General features: G+C 39.8%; 1 protein-coding gene across 6 annotated transcripts in view; it reads left to right on the plus strand.

Moving 5' to 3' along the window:
* Positions 1-18,587, plus strand: part of LOC128356821 (rap1 GTPase-activating protein 1-like) — a 40,633-nt gene that overhangs the window by 13,922 nt on the left and 8,124 nt on the right. Inside the window, exons 1-12 of one of the 6 annotated variants that reach the window (XM_053316973.1) lie at positions 5,516-5,643; positions 7,913-8,006; positions 12,619-12,654; positions 13,924-13,971; positions 14,433-14,471; positions 14,667-14,858; positions 16,153-16,256; positions 16,731-16,809; positions 16,955-17,008; positions 17,104-17,187; positions 18,020-18,120; positions 18,269-18,398. In XM_053316973.1, the coding sequence (XP_053172948.1) occupies positions 12,637-12,654; positions 13,924-13,971; positions 14,433-14,471; positions 14,667-14,858; positions 16,153-16,256; positions 16,731-16,809; positions 16,955-17,008; positions 17,104-17,187; positions 18,020-18,120; positions 18,269-18,398 (849 nt within the window). In that variant the 5' untranslated portion in view covers positions 5,516-5,643; positions 7,913-8,006; positions 12,619-12,636. Of the gene's footprint in view, positions 1-5,515; positions 5,644-7,912; positions 8,007-11,070; positions 11,828-12,618; positions 12,655-13,923; positions 13,972-14,432; positions 14,472-14,666; positions 14,859-16,152; positions 16,257-16,730; positions 16,810-16,954; positions 17,009-17,103; positions 17,188-18,019; positions 18,121-18,268; positions 18,399-18,587 lie in introns of those variants that run through there. The other 5 variants (XM_053316970.1, XM_053316968.1, XM_053316971.1 and 2 more) reach the window with 5 other exon arrangements.

Below are 18,587 nucleotides of genomic sequence, written 5' to 3' on the forward strand. Positions count from 1 at the left end.
GGCTTTTCAGTGGCAAACTTGTTCAACTTTTTAAGCGTTTAGGTCTTTTCAGTTCAACTGTGGTGTCTCCTGTTTTTGAAGACAATGATTCAGGTGTTGGAGTCTTTCTATCATGTGTTTGTAGATGGGTTTATCCTGAGTGTATGAGGAGGTGGTATTATCCTTCGTGCTGCCTGTTTATTGACACTTCTCATGCAGAGGATGCTGTAGTAAGCCAGCGGGAATAATAGGCTCAGTCCAGGACTTTGTATTTCCCTGCTTTCCTCTTGTTTTTTCTCACTCACAGGGGAGAAAATTCATGCAAGATCAAAATATTTGCACAAATCAGCTGAGATCTTTTTGCTGTGGTTGTTCTTGTTTTGATTGCTACATCAATCTGAATGAGGTATCATACAACTGAATACAGTAGTAGCTCTTATATCAAACACAAAAGAGCACAAAATGATACCACGGTGACCTGCTGTTGAAAAGGCACATCTGCATGACAGTGATTTCCCCCGAGGGGGTGTTTCCAAGGAAATCTGGACAGTGACATGGTGAGAGATAAGCAAGCTGTAAATCAGTACCTATTGGTAGAATGGACATGCTTTATTCAAAAACACCTGCTGTACCTGGCCTTAATGCATACTGAATGTGACCAGCTGTTGGGGGAGGTGTGGGCTCAAGACAATCCATCAAGGTGTCTCCTCACACATCAGATCCCACCAAGATTTTTATTATTTATCATTTCTAGCATGTAGCAATAAATCATACAGCCATTTTGTTCAACTATTTTTCTATTCTTGCTATGAATACAGTAGTGCAGCATTAAAAATGTGTTTCTGTTCTACTTTCTTGATAAGAACCAAACAGGATTTCGATATCTGACTGTTTGTATAAAAGGTCTTTCAGAAGTACAGTTCCCAGGGGAACAAACTAATTCTCAGACTTATTGAATTTGGTCCAATATTTGCTTTAGTCAGATTGCTGCAGATATAACTCTTACAGTTATAGGACAAGTGGACCTCTGGAGATTGTGCATTTTCCAAAACAGAGTTGGGGAAAGTCACAAGGTATGTCTTTGTTACTTCCTTCTTTTATGTAAAGCTGACTCTGAAGCTGAATATCATGTCAAATTAGATTATAAATTACACATATTTATATTGCTGGACTCCCACCACAATTAAACCTTTTCATCGTATCTGTAAAGATTGCCTCTGAGGTTCAAAGTGCAGCCAAATACACAGAAGACACAAGTAACAGAAGCAAGCTTTGCTCAGAGAAATGGTTTCACACAAGGGACAATCATGCTCCCATTTGTTTGAGTGCTTGTCTGAGTGCTTCAGGTCAGGGTGAGGGGGTTGGGAAGGATGGCCTTGAAAACAGGGCAATTCCAGGGTCTATTTGTGTGGTAATTCATAGCACGTGTCCCTTATACCCCTGGCTGTTGGAGGACTGATGGTGGGCAAAGCAGCAGGTGTTGCTATTTCATGATGAATTTGGAAAAATCTACAAGGGTGGCCGGCTCCTAATATCAGAGCACTTCAGTGTCATCATCGTAATATATGATGACACAGGGGAAACAAGATCACTGGGCAGAACAGCTGAATGTGTTGTTGTCTGAATACAACTGATTTTGGTGATATCCTGAGTTTTCCTGATTGACTTGTGCCACCAATCTGACATTATTTTGGCTTTTAGTGAGCTGGTTCAATACAACCATTAGATGGATTGTCATGAAATCATTTTTCCCTGCAGGATGAACTAATGACCTCAGTCATCTACTGACTTTTAATCCTCAATAACTGCAAAATAATGACATTACAGCCTCAGCTGTACTTTGTTTTTAGAGCTAATAACCAAATATTAGCATGCTCACCTGCTAAATTAACATGATGACCATCCCACCTGCTAAACAGGATGAGGTTAGTATTTACCTCAAAGCACCACCATGCCTAAACGCAACATTACAGAGCTGCTAAGATGGCTGCAGACTCAGTAAATTATGGCTACTATGCTGGTTATCACAGCCCTGAATCATTGACTCTCAGGCCTGGTAGTGGCTTTGTGCACTAAGCCCGGTAAAGATCAGGGCAGGAAAAGCAAATGAAACATGAACATGCCGACCGTTCATATCTGTTTTAAGGTACTGCGACCCATTACCCAGTTCAGAACCAGGCATTTAAAATAATTCAGCATGATTATTGAACCAGTCACAATCACTGTCACAGTGGGGCTCAGGTGTACCGCAGAGAAATCATGGTGGGGATGTAAAGTTTTTTCAAAATTTGGGATGCAGTCGGCACTCCTACTTTGCCTTGCAAACAAACCAGGGCCTTGATTAAACACAGCTGATTTGTTTAGAGTGACTGGAGGTGAGTTTTAGCAAATCTAAAACCAGCATGAGAACCTGCAGACCTCCTACATCCACAATTTTGCTGCAGGAAGAGTAAGATTGACTTGTGTCTTTCTTCATAGATTATAACACAAGGTAGTTTCTCTCAAGATATTTTTAGTACTCTATCCATAAATGTGAATACAGAGAAAACAAAGAGAAAGGCACAGTTGTGATATTTGGGAAAAACTTCTGTATTTGTAAGAAGTGACAGAGGAAATACCTCAGATAACCTTGGATTAAAATAATATTTCTACAATTATGACTTCTTTCTTGTGGCAAAATTTGCTGCAGTAATGCCTTTGTGTTCCGTCATTAGATAGATCATGATTTCAATGCTGCTTTGTAGCCGACTTTTGCGGCTCAGTGCTGTTTTCACTCACCCACCCCCATCCCGTTCTCCCCCTTGAGGTCGACCAACACTAATTAAATCTCAACCTGTGGGAGACACTCAGTGGTTATGCATAAATAACCATTCATTCATATTTCAGAGCAGCAGCCACACTGCCTGCTATTGACGTCTGACGTGTTGCTGGTGTATAATGTGTCTGTGACGAGGAGACCTAAACCTTTAACTGTCTTTGTAGGTCACTGGCTGGTCACATACACGGCCTGCTACACACACATTATACAGATTACATAGCTTGTCTTTTGTCAAGCATAGCAATATGAGTTTGAATCAAATGTATTAATGAACCTTTACAAACATACAGACATAGTTGCTGATTCTTGATTGGGCTCTGCCTTTTTGGGGGGGGGGGGGGGATTATAGGATCACGCAAGCTTCAGCCATTATTTGAGCTGGTGTCTCAAAGGATATTGTTATCCAACTCACTTGACTTGGCTGAGAAATTGCTAAAAAGAAGAGAGTGGGGAAAAACTGAAAGTGAGAGAGGCTGACAGAGGGTGGGAGGAGATTTCAGGACACAATTCCCTGAGGATCAGGGAAGGGGGCAGGAGAGGGGAGTGACCACAGGCCATTTCACCAGGCTAATGGGATGGGAATCCCTGGCAGTGGGGCCAGTCGGAAGGGATTTAGTGTGTGATTCTGCAGAGGACCTTGGAGCTGGGTGGATACTATCAATTTAAACCCGAATATCTTCCTCTGTATCAGATAAAAATAAATCTCTGTGTGGCTCAGGATTTTCTTTTTTGTTGTGCGATTATTATTTCGCCATACAAGAGTACTGAGTTCTCAGTGAGGCCCCATGCTGTCATTCTAAATGCATTCTGCTTTGATTTGATAGACACCAGCTGCAATGATCCGTGTTAAAACGCCACTCGGTGCTAATCAGATTTTAAGCATGACATTTAAGCAAAATCTGCTTGCTTTTTTTTATCTGGTAATGTGTTTTTATCTATAAGCACCACTGACAAAGTCCTCACAGACAACGTTTTCAATTTTTAACCGAAAACCTCATTTCTGGATGCTGAAGTTTTCCAAAAATAAAAAATAATATATCAAATCTGCTCAGGTGTTTATGAAAGAGAAATAGAGATTATTATCCCACAACAGCAGGACATCTCAACAAATTATTGCTAATCTGGACATTGTTCAAATTTTGCTCAATGATATAATACAGTTTTTTTTTTACTGGTAAGCTTTGGACAGTGAGAGGATTATTTCTTTTGTTTATTACAATACACAGCTGTTAAGTATGAGGACTGCGCTGTAATCCCTTGTTATCTCTTCATGTGTGACACTTTCAGCACAAATAAAACAATATTCACACACACATTCATGGATACTCACCTATACTTTGCTCTTGGGGTCCTTACTTGGTCATTGAGAAGTTTTCTCAAGAAAGGAAAGATGACTTTAGAGTTTCATTACATTAGCGTATATTTACCGGGAACTTAGCAGGAAAAGGCACTGTTGCTGACATTAGTCACAGGTCTGCTGGGAACTACGGAGGGCAGCTTAGTGGAGGAAACACACATGTTCAGTGGGGATTGAATGAGACTCATTACAGTAATTAAAAACCTTTCCACACATGCCATCTCATCCTGCACAATGAGCATTAAGGAGGCTGCAATGCCTGCTCACGTTTGGGAGCTTCATGTTGGACATAATCACCTTGTAGCTAAGTCATATCATTATGAACATGAATGTGTATGTGGGTGTTTTTTTCACATGTGGCTGATGTGGTTGCCACAGCAACAGCCCTAGCTGGCTTAGGAGGCACTGTGGGTACCCCTTTACCCTAATAGGGGGAAGGGGGAGGCTACTTCACCCTTCACATCATTAGTACCCCACACTGGGCAGCTCCAACCAAAATAGCAGTGCTGCCAGATCCAAGGCTTTAATTTCAAATAAATTAAGAAACCTAAAGTAAGATTTATGTTCACAAACATCTTTATTATTATAACAATAAAAAGTGGTTCACATCAATAGTCTATGTCATGCAAGTTAATATCAGTCTTGAAACCTTAATAAAATCGTTTAGCTGGTGCATGAAACCCTCAGCATATGTTGTATTAAACTTTATTAACGTGGGTCAACAGATTTTCTTGCCAGGTTGCTAAGGAGCCCCTCTTGGCTCAAGATGATGCAAACCGCACATGCCTGACTATTTGTTTACATGAGGTGTTTTTGAGCCGGAGACATGCAGGCGTATCATTTCTCACAGGCTACATTCTTTTTAGGAAATATAAAAGACTGAAATGAAAGTCAGACCAATTTAAGCACAAAATCTTTATTTTAAAAACAAGTCTCTGAGGGCTTTCCGGTGGATAAAGAAGGTGATGGTGGTTAGAGTTGTAACAGATCATGCGAGTGCGCCGGGGAGCAGACAAAGAGGGTGGAGATGGAGGAAGTGACAACTGAAGTGTGTGTGTGTGTGAGTGAGTGGGAGGAGAGAGAGAGAGAGAGAAAGAGAGAGAGAGAGAGAGAGAGGGAGGAGAATCAGCGGCAGAGAGGATGCTCAGTCTATCGGGAGTGTGCGACAGTCTTTAAGGGGTGAGAGTGAGTTGTGGCCAGCAGGTGAACAACTGATGTAAATCAGCAAGTGAGCTGAGTGGAGCTGGAGAGAGAGAAGAGTCAACAGAGAGAGAGAGAGAGAGAGAGAGAGAGAGAGAGAGAGAGAGAGAGAGAGAGAGAGCTGTGTGTGTGTTTGTAGAGAGAGAGAGAGAGGGAGAGAGGGAGGGAGAGGGAGTGAGAGTGAGACGCTTAACTGGAGGAGAAGCATAGACAGTGAGTCATCTGCCCGGGTGCTGGTCGCTGTCCGGACTTCCCAGGCAGCGCCCAGCTTACAGCTGCCACCGTGTGAGTAAGTTTGCTGCTCCGCTCTGCGCAGGACATCAGGTCGTCCAGATGACATGCTGTGACTCCTTCACACGGCTGATTTCTCCGGTGCACCGCACCAGCTGGGCTTTGTTATGTAATTTGTTGTGGTGTTGGGATGAAGCGTGGCTTAGTGCTGCAAACTGATCTGTAGGAGGACTTACGTAGTAACGCTACACAGAGTGGGGCAGGTGTGTGTGAACGGCTTTGTAATGCGTGCGGACTAACATGCTTGATTTGTATGGTTTCTAATACAATGGACGGAGCGTTTTGTCTGTAACTTGTACCCTTATATTTTCATTTATACTTATGCTAGTGTAAACTATAAATGGATTGTCTAGTCACAAATGAATGACCAGTATAGGCTACTTGCACATATTTAGACTTTAGACAGATAGGTGCAAAGTTGTGGTCAACAAAATAGATGTGTGTATATATAGGCTAGTATACTTTCACAGCATCTGTTACAAATGAAACCAAATGTGTGAAGAAATGTGTGTGTGTGTGTGTGTGTGTGTGTGTGTGTGTGTGTGTGTGTGTGTGTGTGTGTGTGTGTGTGTGCCCTGTATCCATCTATTGTGCATCAATTCTAATTAAGAGTTCAGGACAGCTGATGCCATAACATATCCTGCTCTCTTATGGGAGAGCTGCTGGAGCTGCTCAGCTCACCTCGTTCATGTTTATTGAGCTCAGTCTAGCTAAGAAAAAAAGCTCCTGCTCAGTTTTGTTCTCATATTCATTTGAATGATTCAGGACTTTCCTTGATTATGGATTCACTCGTTGTGTAATAGCAGGAGATGCTGTATGTTAATGATTCATATTGTCTTTTCTTCACATACTTTTGATTCTCACTATGCTTTGTGAATGTGAAAATAGATTTCTAGCTTGGTCACTGTTCCTCTTGAGGAGCTGCTCTTCTTATCTACATCCTCAGCGCCAGATCCACAGAGCTCCATAGATTCTGTAATTTAACTAAATACTGTCAGCTCACCCTGCTGCAGTATCTACTTGAAAAATGATAACTTTTGAGTTGTCCATTTTATCATATGAGGTATTGAATGCATTGAATATGTCTCTGCATGTGGAGCTGTTAGAGTAGACATCACCTTGTAGATACAAATAAATGATATACTGCATATTTCATTGTGGCTACTGTAGCCTTTTTTAATAATCACAGACACCAACATACATTTTACACCCTGCTGCCTCACAGCCTCGTGACCATTTTCAAGTCCACTTTCAAACCGATCGACCACTTTGTGTGTTTGAAATAGATTGAATTAATCAAACAAATTGAAAGCCTGCTGTGCAAACCAACCAGTTGTCCGTGTCAATAGGGCACCATATTCAGCAGGGGTATTGATCAGTGTTCCTGTGGGAATTAAGCCGTCATGGTAGAGATATTGAGTTTAAGGGATGCGTGACAGTAGTATTGCTCACTTTTGCATTAGCATTGTGTTACTCTCCTGGGTTAGAGAAGAGAGATGCTCTATTTGACTCAATGTGAAACTATGAGTATTGTGTCCCTCGATCCCTGAAGTGTTTGAGAATAGCAGCTTATGCACTAAAAGAAGTGAAGGAACTGCACAGGGGAATGTGATTTGATATCTTTGGAGAATGATGGTTGTTTTTAGTTGTAACAGTAAACAAAATCATGCATGAACTTATTACAAAATGTCAGACACATTTTGTTTGCTCCATCTTAAGGGGAATCCTGCATCTAGACTTAACATTAATAAATGTAGGGATGAGGAAAACAGGTTAGAGAAAACAGATTGTTCTCAGTGAGAGAAAATGGGATCACTACAGTTCTTGAATTGATTCATAGAGGCCTTAATCTAAGATGCAATTCATATTCTCTTCTTTTTACATTGTGATAAGAGGTCTTGAAATGTTACATTTATAACACATGTCAGATTTAATGAAAACATTCTGCCTTTGCAACATGAATATTAGAAATGTAACCATTTAAAGAAACTTACTGCATGCTTCACGTTAGAGACACATAAACAACAAAGGCTGGATCTAAGTGAATCATTTTAATAACAAGGAAACCTCCCTCTATGTGCTTTAAGCCAGTGCACTGGCCACCAGACCCCCAGACCACCAATCCATAGAAAAACTTTCTGTTGTTAAATAAGACCAAAACATTTCCCGAGGCAACGTTACCTTTTATTGTCCTCTTTTTCGATCTCAGACTGAGTGACCTTTTCTGACGTTTCTGAAGTGTTCTCTTACATTTGTCTTGACTCTAGGAAACAAGATGGGAGTGACCCCCGAATTTCTTCCACACTAGAGCCCCAGCTGTTCCAGCCTACGCTCCCATACAGCACCTCGCCATTCCACAAGGTAGGAGGAGAATGGGAGGCTCACACTTTGACCCCTTGACCTTATCTGATAGACCTCTGTGTGACCTTCCCTTCTGTGATCTTTGTTAGGTGTCTCATCTCTCTACACCTGCTTCCATCTGAACGCATTTACTCGGTGCTCTGTCTATATTTAATCTCCCATGACAGAATTTGTTACTTTGAGTTTCTTGTCTCTTTTTGTTTAACTTGTGTAATTAGAGTGCACAGAACTTGGTGTCATTATGTTGGTGCCGATTCAATTATGAGACATCTATTTTCAGTGGGAAATTGTCAGTTCGTCAAACCAAACCAAGCCTAACAAGTCTGATTTCATAGTCTGATTTCAAAGCGGATAAAACACAGCCTGTCTGAGCAATTGTTATTTTCAAATCAAAAGTTGAACTTCTTTTCTTTTTTATAGAGTTGTTTTATGCTGTACTAAGTTACAAGCCAATTTTACTTCAGCATTAGTTAAAAGTGGTCAACAATGTTTGCAGACTTTGAATTTTTGGTAAGCTAAAATGATTTCAGCTCTCCCAAAAGCCTTTGTGACCGAAAAAAACAGCTGCTCTTCCAATATGTGTGTCGTTTACTGCATGACCAGAGAGAATGAGTTAAATATTTGACCGTAGACTTACACTGATGACAAAGAGGTGATACATCAGGAAAGAAGCTCTGTAACTTTTTCTCGGAATAACAGGGTCTGTGTACTAAATCAATTCTTAATGATCTTACAAGACTTTCAACATTTATGAATTCACTTGAAGCTTCATCTATTATTCTTTGTTTGAGAGAAAACACAATGAAGAAAGACTGCTGTACAGAATATAAATTGCTGAGAGTGAAAATGATTTAGGAGGAAATCATTTCAATACATCTATTTAAACAGTCACAGTACCTTTCAGATTCATCCCATGATTGCTGTCAGATTCCTCATGCCTACCTCTTGGCACGTCTTTTCATTATAAATGAGTGATTGATGTTAAAAAACCTGCCAGGGATATTTTGGGAACTTAGAAACTGAACCTAGCTGAGCTCTGCGGTGATTAAAAGTGGATACAATCAAGCTCATGTCGCATTGGTTTCATAAGGTCCCTCACACTTTGGATGGGGCTTACACTTGCAGCAATCTGACTTGATCTGAGAAGAGCGGAGGGAAGGGGAAGAGAAAGGGATTAAAGGAGATTTTGGATTGGGTTGTTAAACAGTCATTCCTGATCCCTGCTGCACACACCATCTGTAGGTGCCTGAGACTCACTGCTTACAAGTAGTCAGACATAGAAAAGGGATTTTTAGAGAAGTTTTGTGTCTCCACAGATTTGCAAGCCAAACACAAAGGCACGGTTGAAGGTATATTTCATGCATTATGGGATTGTCATCGAACAGAAGAAGATACTTACATCCTTCACTCAGCACTTAAAATGGTCATATTTAAACTGTAACACCCTTTTATGCAACTTCCTTTCATTTGTAAAGGCACATATTATGAAGAGTAAATTTAGGGACAGCATGGTAATGTGATGTACTGTATCACTTTAATCAGAGTCCTGTGAAAACCAGGTCAATCTGCAATTAACCCCACCAGGTCTTATGGTCACTGCTTAATTCATACTGCATGGTTTGCTGCATAGTTCCTCATTACAAACTAATTAAAAACAAAGCATCTATATCTATGTCTAAGATGCTATAGTCCTACACTTAACCAAATGGGTTTAATAACACACTCAAAGCAACCACTTCACAGTCATGGATAGCCATGAAATGGTACAAGGCTTGTAGACAGTGTAGTTTTGCCTTACTAATAGATTTTAGTGGAATTCTTAATGTCAATATGTTTTTTTCAACTTGTTTGCTATCAGACCATAATCTCCAGCAGATGAACTACAACTTGCTTTTCTCAGAATTATTACCAATGAGGCTGAATTCCTTTAATACTCAAAAAAATCGGGATGACAGTTGAGACCCTAAAACAACCTTAAATTAGCTGGAACCAAAATGCAGAACCAAGAACCAGGCATACATCAAAGAAAAAGACAAAATAAGTCCCTGGATCCAGCTGATATTCTTCAGTCTTGTGGAGCTAGCCCAAGTTTTAATGAGCTCTGCGAGGATGGCAGAGTTGCACCTGACAAGCTTGGAGGAGAGAGGAAGTCTTGTGCATTTAATGTGCTTCTTGTCATAATGACAATCCTATTAGCTCTCATAATGAAAGGTCCCAGCTCTAACACCTGCACTGTATGCTAGCCTGACTCCCTGAAGATCCCACACTTCCTCTGCTCTGGTCTGCAAAGTGTTTTTTCTGCTAAAATTAGATTTTTTTTCCCTTAAAAGGTTTCTGTTCATTTCTGTTTCCATTGCGGTTTGCATGTTTATCTAGACTCCTTTTTTTAGTATGTCTCTTATATTCTATCCATCTCCTTATTTCTCATTCCATTTCTCATCCTGTATTTTGGGACTGCCCATGCAGCATTATGAGCAGGAGACTGTTGAAGGACTTTTTTATGAGAGTATAAAAGTTAGCCTCCACCTGTCATCCAAAGTAAAGATAGAGTGTTGGTGATAAAGACAGAAGTTGATGATAGATGGTTTGGATTTTTTTTCTGCAGTGCTACAGAGAGAGTGACAAAGAAGGATCAGCAGATGACTACACACCTGTAGCTTGAGTCAGATGATTACTACTGCATTTGAATGCAACCTGAGATGTAGTCTTGCCGATAATCTTCTATGCTTAGAGCACACACACTGAGACACCTACAGATCTCCAACTTTGTCTGATGCAACACTTTGTCACTCGTGGTCACAGTTAACAGGGCTGCAGCTTTACTTCAGGTGTCACAGTAGGACACAGTCATCTTTGTCTGCCATTTGACAAAAGTCACAGCAGGTGCAAAGTGAGTTTAATCCAAACCTGTTGAAGTCAGAAAAGTTGAAACCTCTTGTGAAGCTGCTGGACACCAGTTTTGAGGAAAGTTAAACATGTCACTTCAATGGTGGCAAAGGCACACTGGTATAAATGTCAGTGGCTTTACTTAAGGAACATACTGAATACACAGCATCACTGGTTGGCAAACTACAGTGAATTTGGCAGCAATGTCAACAGAGATTTTGACACCTGCCGATCCAAATCAAGATTAGAGTTGTTATTCTGAAACGTGGCAGTTTACATTGCTCATTTATTGAATTGATAAGCTCAATAAAATTTAAGATGCTCTATTATCAGGTGTTTAGTTTGGTGTAATGAAATGTAACAGTATAACATATGGTCAGACCTACCCATGCATTGTACACATGTCATGACATACAGATTTATGGCTATTGTGGTTTTTGTTTAAGTCTAAAGATAATGTGTAGCTCAACACTGCAGCTGTTCTGGTTCTAATCTCTGGTTAATGTTGTAGAAGCAGGGGTTATTTACTTTCAGGGTTTGTTGCAGACTATTGTTTGCACATGGTGGAGGACTTTACTCATACTAGCACCGACAGCTAAAACACAATTGCTCTGTACACAAACTGTTTGACAATGTCAGGCTGTACCTGCTGAGTCTACCAACCTTCACTTGACTTCTTCAGTGTGACGCTTCCATGGACTAATTTAGCCTTTTCTGCAAAAGTTGGGAGAGTCGTCATGGTCAACTGAACTACTGAATAACAAACTGGGTTTTGCATGTGAAAATTTGAAGGACAATACTCTAGCAGCTGTGGCTGGACTCTTACGAATTCAGTCAGTGCAACAAGGAGAAGCCTGTTAGTCACAAATAACGTTACTATGTTATTAGTGTGACAAACCGCAAGAGAGAGGCAAGAGAGCATGCCCTACAATCAGGTAAAAGGTTGATGAAGATAAATATTTGTCTGAACTTTGGCAATGTGTCTCGTCATAGGACAGAACATTTAAGCTTTACCGACTTTACATCTTTACACCTGCTGTACAGCCCTGAGTAATGACATAGCAGTTTTCCTGAATTCAAATGTTCAGTATTTGAGAAAACTTGTTAAAGTATTCCTTGATCACATGTTTCTGAAGTTTGCTACATTAAAAGTCACATTACTTTGTTTTGGGGCAGCAGAGACCCCAGCTGTAATTCTCTAACACCATTTCTGTCGTTGGAGTTTAACTACAGTTGTTTTTAAGAGGTTAGTTGACATATGTTACTCTTCAGGATAACATACTGTACATTTCTCTGTAAGTCAATGACTTTTTGGCAAAAAAAGAAATATATATTTATTTATGCATAGACCATATAACACATGAAACATGAATAATTTCTTTATTTGTTGTACTAACAACACACTATAGACATTTCTGTGTTTTTTAATCCTGTGCAAGCCCGTTTGGTAGCAAAGAGGAAGTGTTACCTCCCCAATACTTCCATGACGTTTCCATGAGATCACAAGATAAGAGAGCAAATATTCAAAAAGGAAGTAAAACAGTAATATCAACAAAACTCAAGAGTTAAATATCTGTGTTTTCCGGTTACTGGATGGAGTGTGAAGGTTCCTCTCTATACCATAAATCAGGGTTGAACTGTAGCAATCGGACTCAGTGCTGTAGAAATAAATTAACCTCAACATCAATGAACTCAAAACATTTTCATCTCACTCTCCTCTCTCCAGACCACAGATTTATTTGAAATGATTGAAAAGATGCAGGTAAGATGATACATTTTATTTTTGTCTCAGCTTTTCTAAGCTCTACTCACCAAGCAACTAACCAGTCGGTGTGTCTCTTCCTAATCCTGCAGCTGTTTGGCCCTCTCCTCGGCTACAATACTTATCTTTCTGTACATGAGAAGGATATTGAATTGGATGGTTTCAGAGGAGAGTTGTCAGAGCGTTATATGTGCCTCTCAGCGTCTCTGTTAACATTCTGGTTGTAACACTGACTGACAGCACTGTGAGCTTATTATCTCACCTCAAAAACTGTCTCCTGGTTTCTGAAGGCTTCAGAGGGATGTTTGTTTTAATCATGCAATCCGACACACATCACGAGCTAAGAAGTTCATGATAAACTTAGACAAATTATATGTTATATGTTTTTTTTGCATATGTGCTAGCAATTAGTGCATAAGTAATCAAGTACACAGTGGTTCTTTTTTTTTTTTTCACTGTAGTTCAGAAATATTAAACGCTCATTATAACTTTCAATGGCCATAATATGTTTTATGTCAGGCAGTATTTGTTGGCATAACTGAATATTTTGAAAGGAAATATACCTCTTTAGTTGGAGGTGTATTTTTTTTCCCCAGTCGGACAGTATATTGATAGGATGTATCATCTTCCTCAACGCCAGGTGCCATCACCAAGCCCTGATTTAGTATCACTGCATCTGTTTCTCTCTTGCTCACTCTCTTTCACACGCACACACTCACATATTCACACAGAGCTCAGTTCCAAAGGGTATTTCAGTGTAGGACTGTCACTTAGCTCTGCATCTTTTTAATCCCTGAGGTCTTATTACCATACTTCTTCTGTGTGATAACAGACTTTTCAGTCACTCCCCAATGCCTGCTCTTTAGCATACTTTAATTGTCTCTTGGCATCCGCTCTCTGACTACGTAATGTGTCTCCTTTTGTACTTTTCCATCTGTCCCTCTTTGACTTTGCTATGTTGCCTGCTCCGTACCTCCTGGGGAAACTGTGTCATTATGTAATGAGGTTGATAAATTTCTCTGAGTTTGGGTGTTCATTTAGAACACAATTATTACACTGCTATATGTCGCCTTTTTGTATTTCCTAATCAATAACAAGTGTTTGAATTTAGGTATTTGTACTGACTCAGGTTTTTTGAAAGTAAAACCATCTGCTGTGTTGATAACTGAGCAAATGCCTTCTCTCTCTCTCTCTCTCTCTCCCTCTCTCTCTCTCTCTCTCTCTCTCTCTCTCCCCCTGGTTTTCTTATCTCACACTCTCCTCTCGTAGGGCAACAGGATGGATGAACAGAGATGCACCTTTCCTCCCCCACTCAAGGTATGACTCTCCATGTGGAGATCCAGTATTATTCACGTGATGTGGTCATTCTCTCATGACTGCTCCACCATATCTTGCTCTGCCAGATAGGCTGTTTGCTTCAGCACACAGGAGCACAGTATTATTCATAACGCAGTAAAATGCTCTCATGTCATGACATTGTTTTTACACCAGCAGGGTTAGTTAGGATTCAATCATATACCCTCTGATTGTGTGCTCTGCAGACTGAAAGACTGAATTCTAACAAAGAATGATGACAATATTAGTAATGCAACATCTCAAAAGACTTTTATGTACGATGCATCGACAACTTATTCTTGTGTAATTGAAAAAGTGTCATTGCATAACAGTTATGTAATTACTCTGAAACAGTAACCCTTGGGATTATAGAGTTGGACTGTGTGGTTATTTTTATTCTTTGATGAGGAAAGAAAGCATTTTTTTCTCTCCTTTTTTTCCAGACTGAGGAGGACTATATTCCCTACCCAAGTGTCCATGAGGTATTATGATGTCTATATTTGCTGCAGTAGCACTTTTCATTATTAGTGCTTGTGAATTGCTAAGAAATAAGTTTAATTTCATTATTGTCCATGTGGGACACAGCAGATTTCCATGTGTTTATTTCTGTACCTTATTCTCTGTTATACTTCCAAAATAACGTATTTTAAATTTCCATTCTGTACATTTTGGAACAGGTGTTAGGGAGAAAAAGCCCCTTTCCTCTCATCCTCCTGCCACAGTTTGGAGGCTACTGGATTGAGGGAACCAATCATGAGCTGAGTGACACAGTGGACGCAGAGCAGCTGCAGCCTTTGTCCCCAAGCACACGCACCAAGCTGGAATGTAACACAACAGCTACACTCTTCCGAAAACACTTCCTGGGCAAGGTGAGCCACTTTGAGCACCACAGAAAGAGATCACGTTTGCATTTTTTCTATATTAAATCGAAAAAAATGTAATGAATAAACTAAAAACTATATATATTTGTGACAGCAAGCTCTAAAATGACCTTTCAATAAAAAAAAAAACAAAAACAAAAAGATGACATAAGCAAGACACAAAATATAAAAAGACCAGACGCCTGACAATAAGAGAGGAAAACAAAAAGAGACAAGTGCGGGTTCATCCAAGTACAATACATATTTATTTCTTAAAACATAATAATTAGGTCTATTAAACAAGTTTGGACACATATATTTCATTATCATAATGAACTGTTTCTTCCATCTCCTGTCATGTTCAACAATGATGGAAATTCCCACTTAACTTAAATGTTCAGTGTATGATTTGAATTTTCACTATTACTTCTAGTCGTGAATGCATAAACATGATTTGTGTCACCATAATTAGTTATAAGTTTCAAAGAAGGAATTTAAATATCAAAAATAAAATGTATTATATATACACAGTACATGTATCATGCTTACACTGAATTTCTATGTTTCAGTGTTAATGTTCAGTTTTTCTCAGAACGTTTTGGACATTGGGCAAAACCAAAAACTATAATTAAATAAAGCGTGGTTTCCACCATATCCTGTTTATCATTAGGATGTCACTGATAAATGATGTCTAGCTTGTTGAATTAGTGTGATCAAGTTAGTATTTCTCATGCCTACTTTCTCCAGAAACTGGGTGCAGTAGTTGTATGTGTTGATCTCCTCCCAATCCTGATTTAGTTAAGCTTATTCTTCCCATCTTATCTTAGATTGTGCATCTTCATCTTTATCTCAGCTAAAATCTAATACATTGTATGCTTTCAATTTGATTTTCAGCCATAATTAGTTAGTTAGTTAGTTAGTTAGTTCATACATTACCCACGTACATTTTCTTATGTCAGTTTTAAGTCAGTTCTACAAATTCTTAAAAGTGATATGACCAAAGTAATATTCATGAATTCCCCCTTGTAACAGCTTCCTTCCTCCTCAAATGAGCCTCGTTACTCTCATAGAATATTTCACAATCATTTTCACGTCTTGCTCATTATAGTTATGAAATGAATAAGCAATGAGTGAATCCCTGAGGAGTAAACACGCTAACAGCGACCCACCTCTCTGTCTGACACTTAGGACTTAGGGGGCACTCAGGTTGGAAAGATCGTGACTAGAGAGCATGCACATGTGTGTGTGTGTGTGTCTGCGTATGGCAAATACTAATGGTTGCATCCTTGCACTGTGCCCTCAGGAACACTTTAATTACTATTCAGTAGACAGTGCCCTTGGACATCTGGTGTTCTCTTTAAAGTACGATGTGATTGGTGACCAGGAACATCTCCGACTAATGCTCAGGTAACTCTCATTATGCATACATGATTCAGTACAATGTGGCTTAATTTACAGAGAAAATGTAATCTTTAAATCTATGTTGTGCAGATCGGCATCTGAATGCGTAAGATTAAGCAAAACACAACCTCTTTCATGATCAACAGGAAATAAATGCAGAATAATCCACTTTTTTGTTCCTGAAATACCCAGTATAGACTGAATAAACACATCCTCTGGGCACTGGTGTTATCGTAAGAGTCATAAAGCTGGAGAGAGTGTCAACAGCTCTGTCATTTCCACAGTGGAGTAACAGATGGACTATTTAGGCCAACGAGTGGGTGGGGATGGATGGAGGGAGGGAGGGAGAGAAGGCAAAGAGAGGCGAGGGTGGGGAAGTTTGATAATGGTCCGTACCACATCATCTCTTTCCCATCTGAGAACTGTTCTATCACATTATATGGTTTTAAGACCACACTGATTGTTTTATGACTTTGCCAGGACCAAACTGAAAACCTACCATGATGTAATCCCCATCTCCTGTCTGACAGAGTTTCCCAATGTGATCCAAATGGCCAAGGTGAGAGGGATTGTTTTGAATGATGATGCACAACTGAACGTGTGTAAAATGTGCAATATACAATGTACATATGCAAAAGATTTGTCTGTTGTGACAGTGTCAAATATCATTCTGACCATTTCTTCCTCTTTTTTTTTAATCCAAGCTTGTCTGTGAAGAGGTCAACGTGGATCGCTTCTTTCCTGTCCTTTATCCAAAAGTAAGATTTACTTTTGTTTGTACAGCTGCAGCTCCTGTATACTCTATGTCTTTGTCAGTCTTTAGTATCTCTTCTCATATCTGTCATTTTTACAGGCTTCAAGACTTATTGTCACCTTTGATGAACAAGTGATAAGCAACAATTTCAAGTTTGGGGTCATTTATCAAAAATTTGGACAGGTGAGTTATAAAGTCTCAATGTACTTTAAAAATACACTGTATTCAGCCCTAGAACAATGAGCATGCACTATACATTGTAATTTCTGGTTTCCTCAAGGAAGCCGACTATGCTGAGTCCTCCTCAGTCTTAATTATGGCTTTCAATACAGCCCAGTCAGTGTGGCTGTCTTCAATGCTCCCTTTCATTTTCTGCTGCAATCACAGCGCTTTTGTTCACTTTGTGGGGGGGCAGAAGAGCTATTGAATGCTTAGCTGAGGGCACTTGTACCTTCAAATGGAGACCTCCGTGTGTAGAGATCTGCACCGTTGATCTCTTAAAGCCTGCAGAAGTTTGAATACATTATTAAGTACATTGTAAATGAGCCAAGGGTCTTCTCACAAAGACAGTGAGGGTCCTCTGCTCATCCCTCAGGTCATTTTCTATCCAGGAGAGGTGCTAAGTGGAGAAAGGCTGAGGTTGAGTATTGCAAAAGGGAAACAAAATGGAAATGCTCAACAAGCAATGGGAGCTTCTTCTATGTGTTTGTGGCCAGGCAAGCTTTTGTGTTCGCATCACTACTTCTGTTGCTGACAACAGATAATCAGCTGTTCATCTCAGCTGATCATTATTACACAAGCATTCAAGTAACCTAGCTCTACTGTTAAACCTACTGCTATAATCGATGGAGGTCACCTGCTTATTTTCAAATGCAAATGCAGTGTGTTTGGACAAGAGCGCCAAACACTCATTTGATACACTTATCCATCCTGCTTCCAGTTATTGACCCTACAGATCTTTTGCAGTAAATATCCATTGTGTCACTACTCACACTCAAGTATGCAAATCTTACAGACTTCAGAGGAAGAGCTATTTGGAAACAGTGAAGAGAGTCCTGCCTTTGTAGATTTCCTGGAGTTTCTAGGAGAGAAAATTGAGCTGCACAACTTTAAAGGGTAAGGACCTAACTGTGATATTCAAAAATATGATTCTTACCACAATTCACATTTTATCATGCTCAATACTGTAATGACGGTACTGCAATGACGGTACTGCAGTTATGGCAGAGAATATCCTGTTAGACATGGTTCTGTGTGCTTGCAGTTTTCGTGGAGGGTTAGATGTGACTCACGGGCAGACTGGCACAGAGTCTGTGTACTGCAACTACCGCAACAAAGAGGTCATGTTCCATGTGTCCACAAAGCTGCCTTACACAGAGGGGGACACCCAGCAGGTACTGTAATACAATACCAGACTAACACACATTTCATAATTCAGTACAAGCAGTCAGACTGGTTCCCCATGGGTATCATAGTACCATATTTTGTATATTCCATTTTATTTTGCCACGCACCCGAAGCATATATTTGCAGAGAAAAAAACAACAACCCACTTGTAGTAAACATGAATCACTCTAAATATG

Source organism: Scomber japonicus, chromosome 4 (genome assembly GCF_027409825.1).
Source record: "Scomber japonicus isolate fScoJap1 chromosome 4, fScoJap1.pri, whole genome shotgun sequence".
Taxonomy (NCBI): domain Eukaryota; kingdom Metazoa; phylum Chordata; class Actinopteri; order Scombriformes; family Scombridae; genus Scomber; species Scomber japonicus.